Source organism: Aquarana catesbeiana, linkage group LG02, assembly GCF_042186555.1.
Source record: "Aquarana catesbeiana isolate 2022-GZ linkage group LG02, ASM4218655v1, whole genome shotgun sequence".
Lineage (NCBI taxonomy): Eukaryota > Metazoa > Chordata > Amphibia > Anura > Ranidae > Aquarana > Aquarana catesbeiana.
The window spans coordinates 99,549,164-99,572,838 of record NC_133325.1 but is presented as its reverse complement, the minus strand read 5'-3'; the positions used below and the strand labels follow the sequence as shown (position 1 = coordinate 99,572,838).

The following is a 23,675-nucleotide window of genomic DNA, read 5'->3' as shown; positions in this document are numbered from 1 at the left end:
AGTACAGGGATATCCTGGACAAAAACCTTCTCCAGAGTGCTCAGGACCTCAGACTATTAAAAAAGAAAAACTGAAATATCACATGGTCCTAAGTATTCAGACCCTTTGCTGTGACACTCATATATTTAACTCAGGTGCTGTCCATTTCTTCTTTTCATCCTTGAGATAGTTCTACACATTCATTTGAGTCCAGCTGTGTTTGATTTTACTGATTGGACTTGATTAGGAAAGCCACACACCTGTCTATATAAGACCTTACAGCTCACAGTGCATGTCAGAGCAAATGAGAATCATGAGGTCAAAGGAACTGCCTGAAGATCACAGATCTGGCCAAGGTTACAAAAAATTTCTGCTGCACTTAAGGTTTTTAAGAGCACAGTGGCCTCCATAATCCTTAAATAGAAGATGTTTGGGACGACCAGAACCCTTCCTAGAGCTGGCCATCCGGCCAAACTGAGCTATCGGGGGAGAAGAGCCTTGGTGAGAGAGGTAAAGAAGAACCCAAAGATCGCTGTGGCTGAGCTCCAGAGATGCAGTCGGGAGATGGGAGAAAGTTGTAAAAAGTCAACCATCACTGCAGCCCTCCACCAGTCGAGGCTTTATGGCAGAGTGGCCCGACGGAAGCCTCTCCTCAGTGCAAGACACATGAAAGCCCGCATGGAGCTTGCTAAAAAACACCTGAAGGACTCCAAGATGTGAGAAATAAGATTCTCTGGTCTGATGAGGACAAGGCAGAACTTTTTGGCCTTAATTCTAAGCGGTATGTGTGGAGAAAACCAAGCACTGCTCATCACCTGTCCAATACAGTCCCAACAGTGAAGCATGATGGTGGCAGCATCATGCTGTGGGGGTGTTTTTCAGCTGCAGGGACAGGACGACTGGTTGCAATCGAGGGAAAGATGAATGCGGCCAAGTACAGGGATATCCTGGACAAAAACCTTCTCCAGAGTGCTCAGGACCTCAGACTGGGCCGAAGGTTTACCTTCCAACAAGACAATGACCCTAAGCACACAGCTAAAATAACAAAGGAGTGGCTTCACAACAACTCCATGACTATTCTTGATTGGCCCAGCCAGAGCCCTGACTTAAACCCAATTGAGCATCTCTGGAGAGACCTAAAAATGGCTGTCCACCAACGTTTACCATCCAACCTGACAGAACTGGAGAGGATCTGCAAGGAGGAATGGCAGAGGATCCCCAAATCCAGGTGTGAAAAACTTGTTGCATCTTTCCCAAAAAGACTCATGGCTGTATTAGATTAAAAGGGTGCTTCTACTAAATACTGAGCAAAGGGTCTGAATACTTAGGACCATGTGATATTTCAGTTTTTCTTTTTTAATAAATCTGCAAAAATGTCAACAATTCTGTGTTTTTCTGTCATAATGGGGTGCTGTGTGTACATTAATGAGGAAAAAAATGAACTTAAATGATTTTAGCAAATGGCTGCAATATAACAAAGAGTGGAAAATTTAAGGGGGTCTGAATACTTTCCGTCCCCACTGTATCTATTTATCTCTCTGTCTATCCAGTATATGAAAAATATCTACCAATTTGTGAAATGTTATATGGATTTTTAGAAAGCTTAAAGAAATTTAAAGAGGAGCTCTAAGCCACCCTCCCCCCCCCCAAAAAAAAAAAATGTTAGTACCCAGTTATATTATGTACATATAGTAAAGAATCCACGCCTTTTTTAAAGAGGAAGTAAACCCTGATGGGATTTACTTCCTCTTTGTTTCCCTGCAAAGGTAAAGCATAATGGGCTACTATGCATCACATAGTAGCCCATTATGTGTCACTTACCTGACACAGGTGCCTGCGATGTCACCGCTGTCCCCTCTTCCAAGAAGCGTCCATCTTCCTTCCGGGTATCGCGGCTCCGGCGCTGTGATTGGCCGGAGCCGCAATGACATCACTCCTGTGCATGTGCGTGGGAGCCACCACTAACGGCACGATCGCCATTGGAAACGGCACGCTCAGTGCGCCTGCGCGCCGCTGTCTAAGGCGCATGCACCGTAGACATCGGTGCCTGTCCTTTGCAAATATCTCCTAAACCGTGTAGGTTTAGGAGATATTTCTTGCACCTACAGGTAAGCCTTAATCTAGGCTTACCTGTAGGTAAAAGTGGTCTGTAAGGGTTTACAACCACCTTTAAGCTACTGAGCTTGCCAAAACCACCTCTGGAGGGAGTCTTTTCCACATTTTCACAGCTCTTACTGTGAAGAAACCTTTCTGTATTTGGAGATGAAATCTTTTTTCCTCTAGAAGTAAAGAGTTCCCCCTTGTCCTTTGTGATGACCTTAAAGTGAATAACTCAACACCAAGTCCACTATATGGACCACTTATGTATTTGTACATGTTGATCATATCCCCCCTTAATCTCCTCTTCTCAAGAGGGAATAGATTCAGTTCCTCTAATCTTTCCTCATAGCTGAGCTCCTTCATGCCTCTTATCAGTTTGGTTGCCCTTCTCTGCGCTTTCTCCAGTTCCCCGATATCCTTTTTGAGAACTGGTGCCCAAAACTGAACTGCATATTCCAGATGATGTCTTACTAATGATTTGTACAGGGGCAAAATGATATCTCTCTCTCTGGAGACCATACCTCTTTTAATACAAAAAAGGACTTTGCTCGCTTTGGAAACCGTAGCTTGGTATTGCATGGTATTATTGAGCTTATGATCTACCAAAACCCCCAGATCCTTTTCCAGTATGGATTCCCCCAGTTGTACACCCCCTAGTATGTATGATGCATACATATTCTTAGCCCCCAAGTGCATACCTTTACATTTATCAACATTAAACCTCATTTGCCACTTAGTTGCCCAATTATCTATCCAGTAAGGACGTTATTGAACTGCAGCTTAGTGTCATCTGCAAAGACAGAAATGGTACGTTTAATCCCAGACCCAATATCACTTATAGAGATATTAAAAAGTAAGGGTCCCAGCACTGAACCTTGGGGTACACCATTGATAATCTTAGACCATTCAGAGTACGAGTCATTAACCACTACTCTCTGAATTCTGTATTTTAGCCAGTTTTTAATCCATTTACAAATTGATCTTTCCAAGCCTGTAGACTTTACCTTACACATGAGCCGTGTGTGGTGAACTGTGTCAAACGCTTTTGAAAGATCCAAGTATACCACGTCCACAGCCACCCCTCTTCTGTCCAAGGTTTTACTTACATCCTCATAAAAAGAAATGTTTGTTTGACAACTTCTGTCTTTCATTAATCCATGTTGTCTGTTGCTTAAAATATTTTTTTCCAGCAAGAACTCATCTATGTGGTCTTTTTTATTAAACGCTCCAGTATCTTCCTGACTATAGAAGTTAAACTAACATGTCTATAGTTACTTGGTAAAGACTTTTTAAATACGGGCACTAATCCAGTGGTACCATTCCAGTCATTAACAAGTCCCTAACAATGGCCTTGAAATGACAGAGCTCAATTCTTTTAGGATCTGTGGGTGGATGCCATCTGGTCCAGGTGATTTATCTACCTTTGTTCTGTCTAAATATTTCTGGACCATATCACTTTTGAGCTATTGTGGATCATCTGGGGCTGTGTCACTACCACCCCCATTATGGGCATAAGTTTCCCCATGCTTCTTTGAATACACAGAGCTGAAGGAAGAATTTAATAAATTTGCCTTCTCTTTGTCCCCATTCACCCACTCTAGATTATTTTGTAAAGGGCCTACATGCTCAGACCTGACCTTTTTCCTGAAGTAGATGGTTACAGTAAAATGAAATCCAATTAGTAGTTGTGAGTCCCTGGTCTTGGTACATCATTACATGGCTTTATTTTAAAAAATCGACACGCACGACTCCAACATATCGGTCCCTCATGATGGCTGAAGCCCACTGAACACTCTGAAGTAGTGGGCCTTGAGGGGCAGAGTTAGCTGTATGGAGGCATACCAGTTTTAGGGCCTGCCCTATGGCTCGTGCGCCATTTCCCTACTATACAACACACGCTTGGGAGGCTAAGGTTTCGAGAGGCAGAAGAGAGCGCTGGGTGCACACTCCCCCCCCCCCCCCCCCGTTTTTTTTCTCCCCCTCCATTCTTCTTTATTCTTTATACCCCTTGGCTTTTTTGTAGTAACGCAGGACGTGGCAAGGTGACCTAGCTCCCTTACCTTACACTAATACTGTGCCCACCCGTTACACATTTTCTACTGATGGGGACATACTCAACCCTACTCTACCCAACCGAGGAGAAAGTGCTGACAGTGCAAATACCTTGACTCTCTGAAGCAAAATATCCACTTCGAGAGAGTATTTGGCTGGAGGAGACTGCATACCTCGCTTGGCCTCTACCCTTTGTTTGTACTGGGGTGACCCCCTGACTTCTATGTGTCCTGGTTCATTTTCTGTTTGTTAACTTATGTGTTTCTATTTTTATTACTGCTGATTTATTTGTGCCAATACCTATACACTTCACTTGCTCAAAGCACATTGGTGTTGATTAACTAAAATTGGAGAGTACAAAATCTGGTGCAGCTGTGCCAATTGGCTTCTTGCTTCACCTTGTTCAATAAAGCTTTGACAAAAAAATCCAGTAACTGATTGGGCTTTAGTGTGTCACATGTTACATCCTGAATATGGGTGTAACGTAACGTGTTACTAAAAGTGAACTTATCCTTTAAGTGGATTAACTTAGTGTTTTAGGCCACATTTACACTAATTTATTTGCTTTAATATTTGGTAATACAACATTTCTAAATGCATATAAATGCATGTAATGATCTGGATCAGGATCTGCCGGTTTATATGCAAAATAAACTGATGCATGGCCAAAATAACAGAACAGAAAACGACTGCTATGGGCTTCCTGCTTGCTTATGTTTTTTATGTATCTGGTTACATGTACTGGGTATGAGAACATACCCATGGATCCGCAGATCCAGTTTCGTTTTCAGATATCAGAATCAATGGTAGATTCATTATCTGTTTTGGGTGTACTTGGCTTTAAAGAAGCCCTGAACTGTGGAATCTGTGTCCAGTAAAAGTAAACAGAGAACAATGTTCTACTCACATTAGAACTAGGGTCACTCACATACCAGGAAGTGCAGTGGTATTTTCCTGAAGGAATTCAAGGCAAAGGTACATTTGTACTGGTACTGCTTAGGCTTAATTACAATTTCTAGATATTCACTATATTATAGAAAAACGTTAGTTTTGAGTACACTTTCGGTCAAACTTTCCTTTTTTCTGTAATTTTTTTCATTATTTTTAATTTATTTTATTTATTATATTTAATAATTTTCACACAGTTGGACAATATAATATGATGACTTTTTTTGTTGTTTTTTTAGCTGGCATTGACTACGTAGGTATCAGTCGGAATCTGGATTTTGCACCAGGTGTGAACATGCAGACATTCCGTGTGGTCATTCTGGATGACTTGGGACAGCCAGTACTGGAGGGGATCGAGAAGTTTGAGCTTGTGCTGCGTATGCCAATGAATGCTGTCCTTGGGGAGCCCAGCAAAGCTACAGTGTTCATCAATGATACAGTCTCTGACTGTAAGTGATTCTGTTTATTTAATATTTGTTAATTATCAATTCCAAAATTGATTTTTACCCAGCTACAACTTTACATATATTCAGCCTTGTATAATTATCTAAGAACAAGCTGTCTCTTGAAAACTGAAATGCCTGAATCAGTTAAATACACTACGATACCCAAAGCAACCAGTCAGATTAAAGTTGTCACTACTTTAGCCCTAATGATAGTACTTTTTTGTGGCATCATAGATGAGGGTAGCTCAGTGACATGGAATACACGCTATATGGCCAAAAGCATGTTGACTGCCCTCCAATCGATTGAGTTTGGTGTCTCCAGTGAAGGCTACCATTAAAGCTACAGCCAACAAAGAAGTTGTAGACAGTTGTGTGCTTCCAACCTTATGGCAACAGTCTGGGGAAGTCCCTTTTTTGTTCCATAATGACTGTGGCTTTGCTCACAAATCCAGATCAGTAAACACATGGTTCGACAAGTTTGCTTAGGAACACCGACTTTGAGCAAGGACTTCTTGTCCAACATCAGTACCTGATTTCACAAATGCTGTCTTGGTTGAATGGGTACAAATTCGCACAGACACTCTGAAATTTTGTGGAAGGCCTTCCTAGAATAGCTTTAAACCATTCTCATGGTTTTGAAATGGGATGTTTAAAGAAGCTCACATGCGATTATCAGGTTTCCACAAATATATGGCCATATAGTATATGTACCATAATCAACAACATTACAGGCTCCTAAATGAGATTTACAAAAGGTAAACAATGTTTATTCTTTATAGTGCCAAAAGTGCAGTTCAGAGAACCAATGTACATGGGCAAGGAAAAGGATGGGAAGATCACAGCCATGGTCTACAGAAGTGGGGATGTCAGTTATAAGTCTACAGTACGTTGTTATACCCGACAAGGATCTGCTCAAGTAATGATGGACTTTGAAGAGCGACCAAACACAGATAGCTCAATCATTACCTTCCTTCCAGGTATTGTGTATATTGGTATCCAGAGAGAATATGAGGCTTCATTTAGATCTTTTAACATGAAAGCATACCTTCAAAGGTCAAATATTTGATTCCTAAGATTTTATAAACTATAGGATTGATTTACCAAAGACAATTAGGCTGTTCATTTTGTAAATAAATTTGCACTTTGCAAGGGAATTTTCCCTAGAAATTAGTGAATGCGCAGGAGTTTCACTTTGCATCATGTGCAAGCAAATTTAAAAAAAAAAAAATGATTATAGATGTTTACAAACCTTCATCTCAATAACCACCACTCTAATATTCCCTTGCAAAGTGCAACTTCCCTTTCAAAGTGAACAGTGTATTTGCCTTTAGTAAATCAACTCCTATATCACCTAGCATACATATAGTATAACCATAGTCTAAGGCCCCTTTCACACGATCTGACCGTTGAGGTCCGCCTGTCAGTTTTGACGGCGGACCTGAACGGGAGCTTCATGTTAGCCTATGGAGCGACGGATGTCAGTGAAAACATGTCAGCTGACATCCGACCCGGTCCGATCCGCTGAAAGCAAACGGACGGCCCTACGACCAGATCCATCGCTGGCGGATCGGATCAGGTGAGATCTGGTGAAAACGGACATGCTTTTATCCGATCCCTCCATAGGCAGCAGCGGCGCTCGACAAGCCCCTCCCCGCTCAGTGAGCAGAGAGGGACCTGTCATCCGCCGGCTCAGCGGAGATCAACTTAGAGATCTCCCGCTGAGCCGGTGGACCGAGGCGCGCTCCGTTTAAACGGAGTCCGTCTTGTGTGAATGGGGCCTAAAGCGTTAGGTCCAAAACAAGATAACATAGTAATACCCCTTATATCTTAGAAGCATCAGCCACCCCAAACTAATGCTAATGTTTTATACTGAAGGATCCGCCCACCCAAAAGTAATTTAGTTTAGTTTAGATGCTTCTGCCATATGTGTTTTTTGTATGCCCCATAGTGCTTTCTATTTCTCAAAATGTTCATGGGAATGCAGCTCAAAAATGTCTCAAATGCAGATGTAAACAGTTGCTCGACTTGACACCAACTGTATGAGCGATTTCTACAATTGCCATGGAACATACAGCAGGTTTTTTTTTTGGCAATTTTAACCTCTGTTAATCTACTTCCTTGTTTTTCGGATCTAAAATAGGTTACCACAACCTATCACCTATAGTTTACATGAAATGGATACCTGATCTGTTTGGTTAGGTGATGGGTTAACTAACCCCTTACTGCCAACAATCTGTAGATTACAATTCTCCTACGATGGGCCAGCAACTGCGCATTACAATTTAATTTTGTGCATTTTTCAGTCTATAATAAAATTATAGACTGATTATATTTAATTATTTATATATAAATATATATATATATCTATATAGATATATATCTATATCTATAGATATATAGATATATTGATATCTATATATCTATATATATATATAGATATATATCTATATATATTTATATATATATATATATATATTATTTATAAATAAATAAGGCATGCAAATTAGCCGTAGCGTTACGATCTAGTTAATTGATTCATGCTGACATTGCTAAATTTGGGTCACCTAGGCTTAAATAACTTTTGAGTGAATGCTAGGTCAGAGTAGTTGAAATTGCTTGGTGTATGACCAGCAAAAGTTATTTTATCTCCAGTATTATAAACAGATATTTAGTTAGAAAACACACACCATGCTTTTGCTAAAATTGTTTATAATTTTTCATGTTTATAGGAGAAACAGAACGGCCTTGCACTGTTGTGCTTGTGGACGATTCAATCCACGAGGAGGAGGAAGAGCTGCGACTGGTCCTTGGCACTCCAAAAAGCGATTCCCCCTTTGGAGCGTCCATTGGAGAACTCAACGAGACTTTGATAAAGATTAAAGATGACGCAGACAGTAAGCCCATAAGACACTCATAAAATGGTACTTTGAGAATGCAGATAATAGCTAGGTTAACTCATGAAAGTTTTATTTTTCAGAGGCAATCATAAAGTTTGGAGACACCAAGTTTAGTGTGAGTGAGCCAAAGGAACCCGGACAAATCGTAGTTGTAAAAATTCCAGTTGTTCGTCTAGGAGACACTTCAAAGGTCTCCATTGTGCGTGTTCACACAAAGGATGGCTCTGCTACCTCTGGAGAAGATTACAACCCCGTGTCAGAAGGTACACTCCATTCTGTTTATAGACTGCTGATCAATTCCTCACCCACATAGCAACATGTTGGTATTTGTCCGGGATGAGCTTATTGATCTCATGATACAACAAGTGAATGCATGTGGTATGGTAACAATACACAGATAGTTCAGGAATGCAGAACAGAAACATAAGGAACAATTCTGATCTGTTTGGTGACGTGTTTCCCAATTTTTTCTTTTAATTTAAAGCTGAATTCTAAGCAGATAGTATTTAAAAAGACACCATTTAACCCAGTTATGTGTTTACTAGACAATGATTCCATTTACTATTGCACAGAAGTAGCCTAGGTATCCTAAAGTCAAACTCCAGCCTTACCTTCAGTCGTGCAAAGTTGTGCAGGTTCCTCCCCTATATTGAAATTGCTTACTCTGATTTCACTGTACACTGGCAGTGTGTAATATAAGCTCAAGCAAGTCAGATAGAGCCTGCCTCATTTCGTGGCTGGAGGACTTCCAGCATCTTCTAGCTGGAAAAAGTTCCCAGGTCGAACGGTCTGTGGGCCACCCCTTTTCATTCATTGGATTTCAGTTCTGATTTTGGAGACTCAGCATCTCATGTGGGCATTACTTTGGGCAGTCTGCATGCAAATGCAGTCTGTTTAGGATTGCCCGCTCCTCCAAACAGACATTCGCTCAAGAGGATACTTTGACATCAAAGCTAAAGGCACTTGAGAGAAGTTACTGAGGCAAGGTACTGTATAGTTTTCACAAAGCTGTGTACAGCGCCATGCTGGCCCATCCCACTAGCCACGTTCTGCATGCACTGCATAGAGAAGCTCTGAAACTCAGTGATGATCAGAATTACCTGAGCTGGGCAAAATATTACTTATTATTAATATTTATTATTTCAGGTACTTGTGTAGTGCTGTCAATTTATGCAGCACTTTACATATATATTATAGATTCACATCAGTCCCTGCCCTCAAGAAGCTTACAATCTAAGGTCCTAACTTACAATTATTATTACTTCTAAATTTAGCGTGTTTTTAATATTATTATTTTTATTAATTACCAGTATCATCATACTGATTGTTTATGCATTTTAATTTATTTATATTTATAATAACTAAGTAATATTGCTGATCCAGCAGAGTTTTAGGAGGGAATTATTTTAAATAACTTGGCATCAATTCAAAAAATGTAAATAATGCAATATCAAAGTGCTTTCACAGTTTGTTTTAAAGCAGTTCCTAAAATCTAGGCGAAAAGAGAAAAAATACTTTTGTATTCCTAAGTATAACACGTAAATGGAATTTATTTTAAAACATTAAATGTCAGCATTTAGAAGAAAGGCTAGATAGAGCATTTTTCTCTTTGACCATGGTCAAAGACCTGACTTAAGTCAGAAATTAAATATCCTATTGTGTAGGAGCTTGTCCAAACAAAGCCTTCTGACCTTGTGAAGTCATTCTTGAAGTAGGGATTTCTTTGTAGGAAAGCCCAATATTTACACATATTCATACTGATAGAGGTTTAAGATCCTTGTTGTGTTTGAACAACTCCCACTAAAGAGCTAGGAAGAATTTTACAAAGCATATAAACCAAACCACATTAGGGAATAGGTTTCTTTTTTTTTAATTTGACTCTTTTTTATTATATTATGAATACATGCAATTATTTATACACTTTGCATCAAAAGCATCCCTCACAAAAAAATATCGTATGGTGGACATCCAGCCAATACACTTTTTTTTTTTTTTTTTTTTTTATAGAGTGTAGTGGAAAAGAATTGCAATTATTGTCAAGCTTTTACCCCTTTTCCTCTTCACTTTTGTGAAAATTTGCCCTGACTTCCTGTCCTGATGACACTTTCAGCAGAACAGAAAGTAAGGACAAATCCCACAACAATTGTTTCTGTAATAGTATATCTCTCAATGGGGTCACCTATGGGTCACCTGTGGGTTTTATCTTACAGTTGCAATAAAAAGTATGTGAACCCTTTTTGAATGATATGGATTTCTGCACAAATTGGTCATAAAATGTGATCTGATCTTCATCTAAGTCACAACAATAGACAATCACAGTCTGCTTAAACTAATAACACTCAAATAATTAAATGTTACCATGTTTTTATTGAACACACCATGTAAACATTCATAGTGCAGGTGGAAAAAGTATGTGAACCCTTGGATTTAATAACTGGTTGAACCTCCTTTGGCAGCAATAACTTCAACCAAACGTTTCCTGTAGTTGCAGATCAGACGTGCACAATGGTCAGGAGTAATCCTTGACTAATCCTCTTTACAGAACTGTTTCAGTTCAGCAATATTCTTGGTATGTCTGGTGTGAATCGCTTTCTTGAGGTCATGCCACAGCATCTCAATTGGGTTGAAGTCAGGACTCTGACTGGGCCACTCGAAGGCGTATTTTCTTCTGTTTAAGCCATTCTGTTGTTGATTTACTTCTATGCTTTGGGTCATTGTCCTGTTGCCACGCCCATCTTCTGTTGAGCTTCAGCTGGTGGACAGATGGCCTTAAGTTCTCCTGCAAAATGTCTTGATAAACTTGGGAATTCATTTTTCCTTCCATGATAGCAATCCATCCAGGCTCTGAAGCAGCAAAGCAGCCACAAACCATGATGCCCCCACCACCATACTTCACAATTGGGATGAGGTTTTGATGTTGGTGTGCTGTGCCTCTTTTTCTCCACACATAGTGTTGTGTGTTTCTTCCAAAACAACTCAACTTTGGTTTCATCTGTCCACAGAATATTTTGCCAGTACTGCTGTGGAACATCCAGGTGCTCTTGTGCAAACTGTAAACGTGCAGCAATGTTTTTTTTGGACAGCAGTGGCTTCCTCTGTGGTATCCTCCTATGAACTCCATTCTTGTTTAGTGTTTTACGTATCGTAGATTCGCTAACATGGATGTTAGCCTATGCCAGAGACTTTTGTAAGTCTTTAGCTGACACTCTAGGATTCTTCTTCACCTCATTGAGCAGTCTGCGCTGCGCTCTTGCAGTCATCTTTACAGGACGCCCACTCCTAGGAAGAGTAGCAGCAGTGCTGAACTTTCTCCATTTATAGACAATTTGTCTTACCATGAACTGATGAACAGCAAGGCTTTTGGAGATACTTTTATAACCCTTTTCAGCTTTATGCAAGTCAACAATTCTTAATCGTAGGTCTTCTGAGAGCTCTTTTGTGCAAGGGAACATTCACATCAGGCAATGCTTCTTCTGAAAAGCAAACCCAGAACTGGTGTGTGTTTTTATAGGGCAGGGCAGCTGTAACCAACACCTCCAATCTCATCTCATTGATTGGACTCCAGTTGGCTGACACCTCACTCCAATTAGCTCTTGGAGATCTCATTAGTCTAGGGGTTCACATACTTTTTCCACCTGCACTGTGAATGTTTACATGGTGTGTTCAATAAAAACATGGTAACATTTAATTCTTTGTGTGTTATTAGTTTAGGCAGACTGTGATCGTCTATTGTTGTGACTTAGATGAAGATCAGATCACATTTTATGGCCAATTTGTACAGAAATCCATATCATTCCAAAAGGGTTCACATACTTTTTATTGCAACTGTATCTGTGGGTTTTATCTTCACTTAGAGGGGGATTTCCTCTCACTTTTTGTTGTGGGTATGAAGTTTGGGTTGAAAACAGCAATTGACTGGTGCTGCTGGAGACTGCCTAATGGCAGATTATGGTGTGAAGGGTATAGAGGGAATTGCTTCCAATGGGTTATATTCTAATTGTAGGTGGTAGGTGATAGACTCCGTTGGGGTCTAGGGCTGCTACCTTTCTGATAACGACAATAGGGGCAGATTATGGTGTGAAGGGTATAGAGGGAATTGCTTCCAATGGGTTATATTCTAATTGTAGGTGGTAGGTGATAGACTCCGTTGGGGTCTAGGGCTGCTACCTTTCTGATAACGACAATAGGGGCGTTACCGCAGGGAACACTTGGGTGATTGGAGCGAGGCGCCCGATGTCCAAAAAAAGTCCCACTTAGGTTAGTTGTAGTTGTAATTTTTGTAGCCTGTGATGATTCATTGAGTTTTTATTTTATTTATTTATTTATTTTTAGAAATTGAGTTTAAGGAGAGTGAAACCCAGCACATTGTGGAGATTGAAGTGCTATATGATGGAGTTAGAGAGATGAGGGAAGCCTTTACTGTACATTTGAAACCAGATGAAAACATGGTTGCGGAAATTCAGGTATTTTTCTTTGCTGTTGCTCAGTCTGTGTTTATGTAAATAGTTAGTAATTAGAATCTACTACACATATCACATATATTTTTAAATGTTTCATATTGAAAAATCATTAAAAGGGAACTTTAGCCCCCCTTGGGTTAATTTTATTAACCCCTTCTTGCCTGTTCTGCTGGGGTGAACTGAAATAACCTTCTCACCCGCCCAGCAAATTCAGCTCTGTCCTGAACTCATCTGCTGGCTGAAAGCTGCCACACTGCCAGGCCTCCAACATACTCAAGAAAGCGCAGGGAACCTTTAGACTTGCATGGGTAGTCAGATGAAGGAAAACCTCCTAGGTTTCCTAGGATTCATCACATGAAACACCCCGAGAGGCTTTGAGTGGGGGGACATCATTCTGACCTAGGCGTAAGACAGGCCAAAGTTCTGGCTGCACTCTGCTGAAAATAGGATCCCCCCCCACAAAGAAAAAATGTAAAATGTATATTGCTAAAGGGGTTGAGAAGGAGCAATGATGACTGGAAAAGTGAGTAAGTTCCACTTTTAAGATAGGCATAGATTACTCATGAACATAAGAAAACAATTGATGAAATCGTTTTTTGCATAACAGCTATTTAAGTCATTCAGCAGGGCCATGAGCCATACACAAACATTATTAACATTTCTTTTTCTGTATTATACTTTATAACAGAAATGATGAGCATAACATAAATATAGTACAGTATATATATATATATATATATATATATATATATATATATATATATTATATATACTGTATACGCACATATACAGTGGGGCAAAAAAGTATTTAGTCAGCCACCAATTGTGCAAGTTCTCCCACTTAAAAAGATGAGAGAGGCCTGTAATTGTCATCATAGGTATACCTCAACTATGAGAGACAAAATGTGGAAACAAATCCAGACAATCACATTGTCTGATTTTTGAAAGAATTTATTTGCAAATTATGGTGGAAAATAAGTATTTGGTCACCTACAAACAAGCAAGATTTCTGGCTCTCACAGACCTGTATCTTCTTCTTTAAGAGGCTCCTCTGTCCTCCACTCATTACCTGTATTAATGGCACCTGTTTGAACTTGTTATCAGTATAAAAGACACCTGTCCACAACCTCAAACAGTCACACTCCAAACTCCACTATGGTGAAGACCAAAGAGCTGTCGAAGGACACCAGAAACAAAATTGTAGACCTGCACCAGGCTGGGAAGACTGAATCTGCAATAGGCAAGCAGCTTGGTGTGAAGAAATCAACTGTGGGAGCAATAATTAGAAAATGGAAGACATACAAGACCACTGATAATCTCCCTCGATCTGGGTCGCCACGCAAGATCTCACCCCGTAGGGTCAAAATGATCACAAGAACGGTGAGCAAAAATCCCAGAACCACACGGGGGGACCTAGTGAATGACCTGCAGAGAGCTGGGACCAACGTAACAAAGGCTACCATCAGTAACACACTACGCCCCCAGGGACTCAGATCCTGCAGTGCCAGACGTGTCCCCCTGCTTAAGCCAGTGCATGTCCAGGCCCATCTGAGGTTTGCTAGAGAGCATTTGGATGATCCAGAAGAGGATTGGGAGAATGTCATATGGTCAGATGAAACCAAAGTAGAACTGTTTGGTAGAAACACAACTCGTTGAGTAGAGAGAATGCTGAGTTGCAACCAAAGAACAACATACCTACTGTGAAGCATGGGGGGGCAACATCATGCTTTGGGGCTGTTTCTCTGCAAAGGGAACAGGACGACTGATCGTGTACATCAAAAGAATGAATGGGGCCATGTATTGTGAGATTTTGAGTGCAAACCTCCTCCCATCAGCAAGGGCATTGAAGATGAAACGTGGCCAAACACACCGCCCGGGCAATGAAGGAGTGGCTTCGTAAGAAGCATTTCAAGTTCCTGGAGTGGCCTAGCCTAGCCAGTGGCCTAGCCAGTCTCCAGATCTCAACCCCATAGAAAACCTTTGGAGGTAGTTGAAAGTCCGTGTTGCCCAGCGACAGCCCCAAAACATCACTGCTCTAGAGGAGATCTGCATGGAGGAATGGGCCAACATACTAGCAACAGTGTGTGACAACTTTGTGAAGACTTACAGAAAACGTTTGACCTCTGTCATTGCCAACAAAGGATATATAACAAAGTATTGAGATGAACTTTTGATATTGACCAAATACTTATTTTCCACCATAATTTGCAAATAAATTCTTTCAAAAATCAGACAATGTGATTGTCTGGATTTGTTTCCACATTTTGTCTCTCATAGTTGAGGTATACCTATGATGACAATTACAGGCCTCTCTCATCTTTTTAAGTGGGAGAACTTGCACAGTTGGTGGCTGACTAAATACTTTTTTGCCCCACTGTATCTATGTGTGTGTGTATGAAACAATGTTGTTTGCAGCTTTTGCCCAATTATTTTGAATTGCCATTCTATGCCATTACTATTTTCACTGCTCATTACCAATAAAAGGAAAGGCAGCCACATTCCAAGTTAAAAGTCATTCATAGAGACTATACGTATAACCCTAATATGAGTGAAACATGGCAGATTTAATAAAATCTTCAACTATGGCTTTTAATTGCCTTTCCTTTTACTAGTATTGATTTCTGAGACATAGAACAAACCGCTGGGGAGTGGTGCAGTAGAGGAAAGCACCTTTTAATATTATTTTCATTGCTGCTTCAGTCCATTCCCCAATCAGTTACATTTTTTTTTCTTTCGTCTCGTTTAAAGATGGCTGAGATACACATATAGACCGGCATTTGTGAAATGCAACATTGCCAGTTGACTTTTCTTTAGATTGAGGTTGTGCTTTAGAGAAAAAGGTCACTTTTTGTTTTTTGCAAGAATCTGAGCATTTATTCTTTCAATATTATAATTGCAGGTTTTTAATAAAGTATTTCTATTTACTTTCTACTTACGATGACTGAAGAGTCATGAGTGAATGGTTGGATGAGATTTTACAGTTACTGACCTGTTCGTTGCCTGAACTCCTGCTGATAACACACGCTGTCTTCCAGATCCTAAAAAACCACAACGCCATCAGATACTGGGCCCTGTGGTAGTTTACATCCCATTTTAACTACAGCACTAAGTAATGTGACACTTTTATATACATCAAGGACACAGCGTGTGTTATCATCATGAGCTCAAGCAGTTGGCGGAGAAGCAGCTGTCTGACTTCGGATGATCTTTAACTTTCAGGGCCTAGAGTCATCTTTACACAGAGAAAATTATATATATTTATATATATTTATTATAAATAAGCCTGCTTCTTTATGATTCTAGCCTATTCCAAACCTATCCAAAACAAATACATGGTTGGACATAGACTTTCACATATATTATGATCATTTGTAGACCATTCCCACGGTGCAAGCTAAGCACTTGTTTGTATCTTTAATTAAAGTGATATAATGTCTGTGGGTGCCTTCCCTATCTAATGGTGTGATATTTAACATTTTTAGATGGCTAAAGCAATTGTTTACATCGAGGAAATGAACAGCATGGCAGACGTGACGTTCCCCTCAGTTCCCCAGGTTGTTTCTCTTTTTATATATGATGACACCTCTAGAGCCAAAGACAACCCCAACCCTGTAGCTGGGTATCCTGTTGCCTGCATTACAGTAAGTATTATGTAGGACATTTACAGGAGTCTGAAACAACAAATAGTGTACATTTTCCATTATAGCAGATAATAGTTTTGCATTCCTGCATTAAACAAGATAAAAGTTGGGAGTTGTTTGCAAGAAATATTCTTCTAGGCCAATTAATTTAAGTGCAGATCCTGACCTGCTTTTGTCCTGTATTGAGATAGGCCATTCCAACTGGATGAAATCTTTCTAAATAATTTCTTTTTAGAGGTATGCTATATTTATAATCTTACAATAATTCCTCTGGGCATATTTATAAAGTATCAAGAGAATGCTGGCACATTCACTTAGCTGGATTTGCAGAACTTTCCCCATCCTTTACAGTATGTGATAGTTATGTGTATGAGTAGTGATTGTAGCAATCAGGCAATAACAAACATGAGCATTTGAGGGGCTTCTGACTGAACGCTCTCGCATTTTCTGTTATGTTGGAAAATGTTGGTGCACAATATGGACAACACTAATAACCAATGCACAGTATGAGCAAGAGCAGGCCAAACTATCACTATCTGTTATTCTGAGTCAGAGATCTGCCCACACGCGTACCTCTTCTTTTTACTTAACCTCTGGAGTCCTCAACAATCTCCATATGAGGAACAAGTGTACATGGGGACTGTCTTTTTAATTCATGATTAGAAGTAGTCAAGAGCCAGTTAGCAAAGTGCTATTGGTCCCAGGGATGATCCAACTCCCAACAGCAATCCCACTTCTACAGCTGTGTGTCTCCTTCCCAGTGGCTCAGCATTGTCACTGCTGAGAAAGAGGTAGGTTACTCCAACAGCCATAGCTTCAATAACAGCCCTGCCCCTCTTCAGCGGTGCAATAGAGAACTGTCACCAGCAATAACAGGTGACAGCCCCAGGCACTAATGACAAGACCCACAACAAGAAAAGCTGGAACTGCAGTAGATATCCTTAAGTATGTTTTATTGCAATAGATGACCATGAGTAAGGCCTTAAAGTGATTGTAAAGTTTTGTTTTTTTTTCTATTAAAATAACAAACATGTTATACTTACCTGCTCTGTGCAGTGGTTTTGCACAGGGCAGCCCAGATCCTCCTCTTCTCGGGTCCCTGGCTGGAGCTCTCGGCCCTTCCCTCCTGTTGAGTGCCCCCACAGCAAGCAGCTTGCTATGGGGCCACCTGAGCCGAGCTGCAGGTCTGTGTATCCATTCAGACATGGAGCCATGGTTCGGCCCGCCCCTCTCTCTCCTTATTGGCTAGTCAATGGCACTGCTGCTGTGTCTCCGCTAATCAGGAGGGAGAGTTCAGGACGGCCGAGGCACTCGTAAACATTGCTAGATAGAGATGGGGTTTAGGTAAGTATTAGGGTGGGCTGCTGCACATAGAATGCTTTTTATCTTAATGCACAGAATGCATTAAGATAAAAAAACCTTCTGCCTTTACAACTACTTTAATGGATGAAAAGCGTTAGCGTTTCTGTCAGGCTGGATTGTAGCTGTCTATTGCAATAAAACATACTTGATGATATCTACTGTAATACAAAAATATTATTTTGTACTTAGTTTGAAAAAGTGCACACAGAGGAGACCCCACTAAAACATTGGAATATTAGATGTCAGAATCTATATATACACATACAGTACAAGTGCGCATCCACACAAATAAAAGTCCACAAGCATTAATCGAAAACATCAGTGATGTGCAAGTATTCTAAAAAACAGTAGAGTCCAGGAACAAGTGAAAACTTTCAACTATCCATTGACGCCATGAATGTATCTTGAAGAGATGACGGAGACACTCATGCCTTTCACCACATATAAGGTTGGCCTCTTACCAAATATAAAAGATCCCCATCACAGAGATCAGACAGGCATTAACATACCTCCAGACATTCATCAATGGCAATAGTAGGACACCAACTTCCTGTTTCAGTGATTCCAAGGATCAAGCCGCGTCCGCACTCATGGAAAGTGTAAAGCTGCCAAACAATCTATTTAAAACAATAGACAGGTACTTACAGAGGTAAAGGAAATACAGCATGTACTAATGCCTCGCCGCTGGTCACACAGTGACACACGTGACCTCTTTTAAAAACTGCAGAAAGAGTATTTTGGGACAATTATTTTAGTAACTGGGAGCACATTAACATTATCCTTACAATTTACAACTGCTTCATAGAATAAAGCTCAAAAAGATGAAAAAAAAAACTCACATTGTTTTTATAAGGTCTCTTTCTTACTGTGGAAAGTGAGCCATATGTAGGGACCTAGAAGCTGTTTTGGTGCACTATTTTCTTTTGTGTCTTTGAACACATTCTCTTTCTTACAGGCTTGTAATCCTAAATATTCAGACTATGATAAAACTGGCTCTTTATGCACCAGTGAAAATATTAATGACACGCTGACCCGTTACCGCTGGCTGGTCAGTGCCCCCAAGGGTCTGGATGGAGTGACCAGTCCTATGAGAGAGGTGGACTTCGACACATTCTTCACATCCTCAAAAATGATCACTCTGGATTCTATATATTTCCATGCCGGTTCTCGGGTGCAGTGCGCGGCGCGTGCAGTTAACTCAGATGGACATGAAGGTCTGGAACTTCTGAGCTCCATTGTGACGATAAGCACGGATGATGGTGAGCTATGCTGCAATTCTGTTAATTTTTTTGTACATAGACTAGCAAGATAATTGTTTCTGGGGCAATGACTGCTATATCTCTGGGCCTTATCAGATCTCAAAAGATCATTCTTGGAGGTTAAAATTATTTCAATTGGTTAGATCCATGGAATCATTTTTATTGTTTCCTTAGACCAAGTAGGACATCATGTATGTTTGCTGCATGCACGAACATACCAATTCATTCAATGTTATTGTGAATGTTTATTCACCTACGAATATGACATGCTTTTTTCACCAATTTGATTGCAGTTTGGGGTCTACTAATAATATTATTATATGGGATTTATATAGCTCCAACAGTTTGCGCAGCGCTTTACAACATGAGGGGAGACACTACAGTTACAATACAATTTAATACAGGAGGAATCAGAGGGCCCTGCTCGTTAGAGCTTACAATCTAAAGGGGGGGGGGGGCAAGTGATACAAAAGGTAATAACTGGGTGGGATGGAGAACAATAAGTACAGTTGTTAGGTGAAGGCAGGATAGGCTTCTCTGAAGAGAAGGGTTTTCAGGGATTGTCTAAAGGTAGACAGAGTAGGAGAGAGTCAGACAGATTGGGGTAGGGAGTTTCATTGGATGGGAGAGGCTTGGGAAAAGTCCTGGATGAGCTTGGGAGATGGTGGCAAGGGAGCTAGAGAGCAGTAGGTCATGGGGAGAACGAAGAGAATGATTTGGTTGGGAGTTTGAGACTAGGTTAGTGATGTAGCTGGGGGCCAAGTTGTGGATGGCTTTGTAAGTTGTTAGGCCTCATGCACACGAGACGCAGGTGCAAACTCTGCTGAACACATGTTTTTAAAAGCTGAAACCGGCGTTTAGAAACGCCCATTTTGCCGCGTTTGCATGCCGCGTTTAGCCGCGTTTGCGTCTAGAGGTGTCTGTAGAGCAGAGAATTACATTTTGCGACCCGAATTTGTGGCCCCATATCTTGGGGCCACTTAGTGCTAGGAACCCCAAATTTGGAAATGTTACAGTGTTAGTCCAACTGTGTTAGTACACCAAATTTGGGGTTCCTAGCACCAAGTGGCCCCAAGATATGGGGCCCCAAATTCGGGTCGCAAAATGTCAAGCACTTTTCTGCAGCAGAGAATGACATTTTGTGACCCGACTTTGGGGCTCCATATCTCGGGACCACTTGGTACTAGGAACCCCACATTTGGAAATTTTAGTCCAACTGTGTTAGCACACCAAATTTGGGGTTCCTAGCACCAAGTGGCCCTGAGATATGGGGCCCAAAAATCAGGTTGTAAAATGTACCTTTAAAAACACTTATAAACACAAACGCGGCTAAACGCCGGTAACGGCGTTTAGCCTCGTTTGGCGTCTGAAACATGGAAAACGTTTGCATCTGAACCTATTTTTTTGCTTCTAGAAAAACGAGGTAAAACGCAACTGCCTAAAAATGCCAAAAAACGAGACTGTGTACATGGACATATAGGATAACATTGAATGGGTTCTGGGGCAGTTGAAAAAAAAAGAAAAGAAAATTGCCTCTGAACACGAGTTTAACAGCATCTCGTGTGCATGAGGCCTTAGTATTATGAATGAATTTGTTGGGTGAGCGGATGCCAGTGGAGGGATCTGCAGAGGGATAGCAGATAGCTGAACAGTTGGTAAGGTAGATGAGTCTGGCAGCAGCATTCATGATGGACTACCTATGTACAGGTAAGACAATGAGGAGGGAGTTTCAATAGTTGAGGTGAGAGAAAACCAGGGAGTCAGCTATAAACGTAGTGGTGTCATTGGTTAGGAAGGGAGATGTTACATAGGTTGAGTCTGCAAACATTGGACAGTGATTAGGTCTTAGGTTTCAATCGGGTATTGTCGAATGATCTCTGAATCTTGTTTCTCCCCACACAGGTTTTTGCCAGCCTAGAGTGGCCGGAGCAGTGGGAGCAGAACCATTCTCTGCTAAAATGCGATATACAGGACCGGAAGACCCTGACCATCCAAATCTCATTAAAGTCACCATTACTCTGCCCCACATTGATGGTAAGCCATACATAATGTTTCAGCATAAGTTGTTTAATATAGAAAAAATGGAAGAAATATAATTCATTCAACTGTCTTCCTACAGGTAAATCCTTTGTCAGGTTTTCAAAGCACATGTACATAATAACTGATTGATAATTATCTTGCTACAGCACTGTCATAAGCCATTGACATTTTTAATTTCAAAATTCTTGTTTTTACAGTAATGTTCATTGTTTGCTGCTGCTGATCTCTTGCAGCCTTTTTTGCAGCTATCTGCACACACTCCAGTGATGGCTGCACGGCGTTTCTCAGGGTGGCTTTCTTGATGGTGACAACAGCGAACTAGACTTGTGTTGGGATGGCCACTTGTACTGTTCAGCAGGAGCCCATGTGAGAGCCTGACAATGCAGGGCACCACTGGAAGACAGAGGGGTGGATTTCTTAAAGCCAAATAGACTGTGCACTTTGCAAGTGCAGTTGCATTTATTTTCCCCAGGGTTTAGTGAATGTGCTGAAGCGCTGTTGGCTTCTATCATCCAATCATGTGCAAGCAAAAATGCTGCTTTTTTTTATAAATAATTTTCCTTGCACCTGATTGGGCATTCTTTATAGAGTGAAGCTTCACCACATTAACTAAGCTCTGGGGAAAATTAGTGCAATTGCACTTGGAAAGTGCACAGTCTATTTGTCTTTAGTAAATCAACCCCAGTGTGTTGTCACCCTAAACCAGGAAGTGCATAAGACCCTCTATGGCAGGATCACCAGCTATTTTTTTTAATGAAGGTTGCAGATTTAAACATCTTGAAAATTACTTTTGAAATTAGGTTCTAAAGTCTAAAGGGTTTTTTTTACATTAAAGTGGATGTAAACCCAATGTCATCCTTTCTAAACTACTGCCATAGGGGTTATCTATAAGGATATACATGCCTCCTGCATGTATCTTTACCTGTCAAATGTCTCCCCTCTGTCTGTTATGAGAGCCGAAAAACTGCATATTCTGTGGGTGGGTCTGTTGTCTGGAGCTCGGTGGGTGGAGTCGTGATGTCAGTAGACTCCCCGCCCACCTCTACACTCCCCTTGTCAATATGCATTTTCTCCTGTGTATTTCTTACACTGAACTTCTGCTATGATCTCTAACATCCAGTGAAAAGACAGGAAAGTAAACACATGACTTCATCATGCCAAATCATGCTGAGGTGTGGAACAGCCAATCCTTACAGAGCTGCTGAAGAAAGGAGTGGGTGGGAGTTAAAAAATAATGCATGTCTTAGGCTAGTGCACGAGATGTAAATCACCTGTCACTCACAGCAAGGGGGAGGATTTGATAAAGTTTTTCTCTTTTTGTCAAGATTTATCTCACTGAACAATAGAAGAGGATTGCTCAGAGATGGATTAACTCTGTGTGGCAAGACTGGGCTCAAATGATAGGAAATATATTCTACAGTATGATATATAAAAAAATCATTTTCGGGTTTACATCCACTTTGATGCAATCTCTGCTTTAAGATAAAACAAAAAACCTTCCACTGTGTGTTCCCCTTTCATCTTTGCCTTTGTAGCACTTACCTGACTCCTGTATCAATCCAGTGCTGTGCCCGGCTGCAGATCTTCTCTCCCTCTCCTCCTGGTCTCACAGGCTTTGCTGAGAACAGTGGGAGCCATTGGCTCCTGCTGTTGTTTATCAAATCCAGTGATCAGGTGGCAGGGCTGAGCCTCACTATGTGGGTCTATAGACACACACAGCCCCACTCTGGAGCAAGCCCGCATGTCTGCCCCCATAGCAAGTGGCTTGCTATGGGGACAGACGCAGAAAAGGAGGAGCTAAGATCATCAGCAGTGGACTCCAGAAGAGGAGGTTCAGAACAGCTGTGTGCAATACCATTGCACAGATCAGGTAAGTATAAACCTGTTTACAGTTTTATAACAAAAAATAAACTTTAAAATCATTTTAACTTGTTAAAGCTTATATGAGGTTTTATTGCTTTATTATTTAGTGGTTTCTGTGTTGGGGAGATTTTGCTTCACTTCCTAACCACTAGGGCATTACCTACCATGAGCTCGCTGTTCCTCCTGTTTGGAGTAGATTCTCTGGATTTTTCTAAGGAAACACACTAGGACTGGTAAGGGGGTAATTGAGTCGTCGTATTCTGCACAGGAATCTATAATGAGTAATTTGCAGAGGGGGGAAGTTCAACTGGAGATCTGCATTTACCTTCTACTTCATCCCAGTGAAAGGAGGCTCACTTGGTCACCAGGACAGGAAGTAAGGGAGAACACTGCAACACTGACAACAATAACAACTTGACAGGTTTTACCCCCTTCATGACCAGGGCATCTTTTTGCTATTCACAACTGCGCTACTTCAACTGGCAATTACTGGGTCATACAACACTGTATTCAAATTACATTTATATCGTTGCTTTCACACAAATAGGGCTTTCTTTTGGTGTTATTTGATCACCACTGTGTTTTTTTTTGCTATATAAATGAAAAAAATACCAAAACCATTGAAAAA

At 40.8% G+C, this 23,675-nt stretch overlaps 1 protein-coding gene across 1 annotated transcript in view; it reads left to right on the top strand.

Annotated features, from left to right (window-relative positions):
- FREM2 (FRAS1 related extracellular matrix 2) overlaps nucleotides 1–23,675 on the top strand; it is a 293,022-nt gene that overhangs the window by 223,136 nt on the left and 46,211 nt on the right. The window contains exons 8-15 of the mRNA XM_073613282.1: nucleotides 5,319–5,528; nucleotides 6,305–6,502; nucleotides 8,255–8,419; nucleotides 8,503–8,685; nucleotides 12,755–12,885; nucleotides 16,365–16,523; nucleotides 18,841–19,144; nucleotides 21,047–21,178. Coding sequence (XP_073469383.1) covers nucleotides 5,319–5,528; nucleotides 6,305–6,502; nucleotides 8,255–8,419; nucleotides 8,503–8,685; nucleotides 12,755–12,885; nucleotides 16,365–16,523; nucleotides 18,841–19,144; nucleotides 21,047–21,178 — 1,482 coding nt within the window. The remainder of the gene's footprint in view (nucleotides 1–5,318; nucleotides 5,529–6,304; nucleotides 6,503–8,254; nucleotides 8,420–8,502; nucleotides 8,686–12,754; nucleotides 12,886–16,364; nucleotides 16,524–18,840; nucleotides 19,145–21,046; nucleotides 21,179–23,675) is intronic.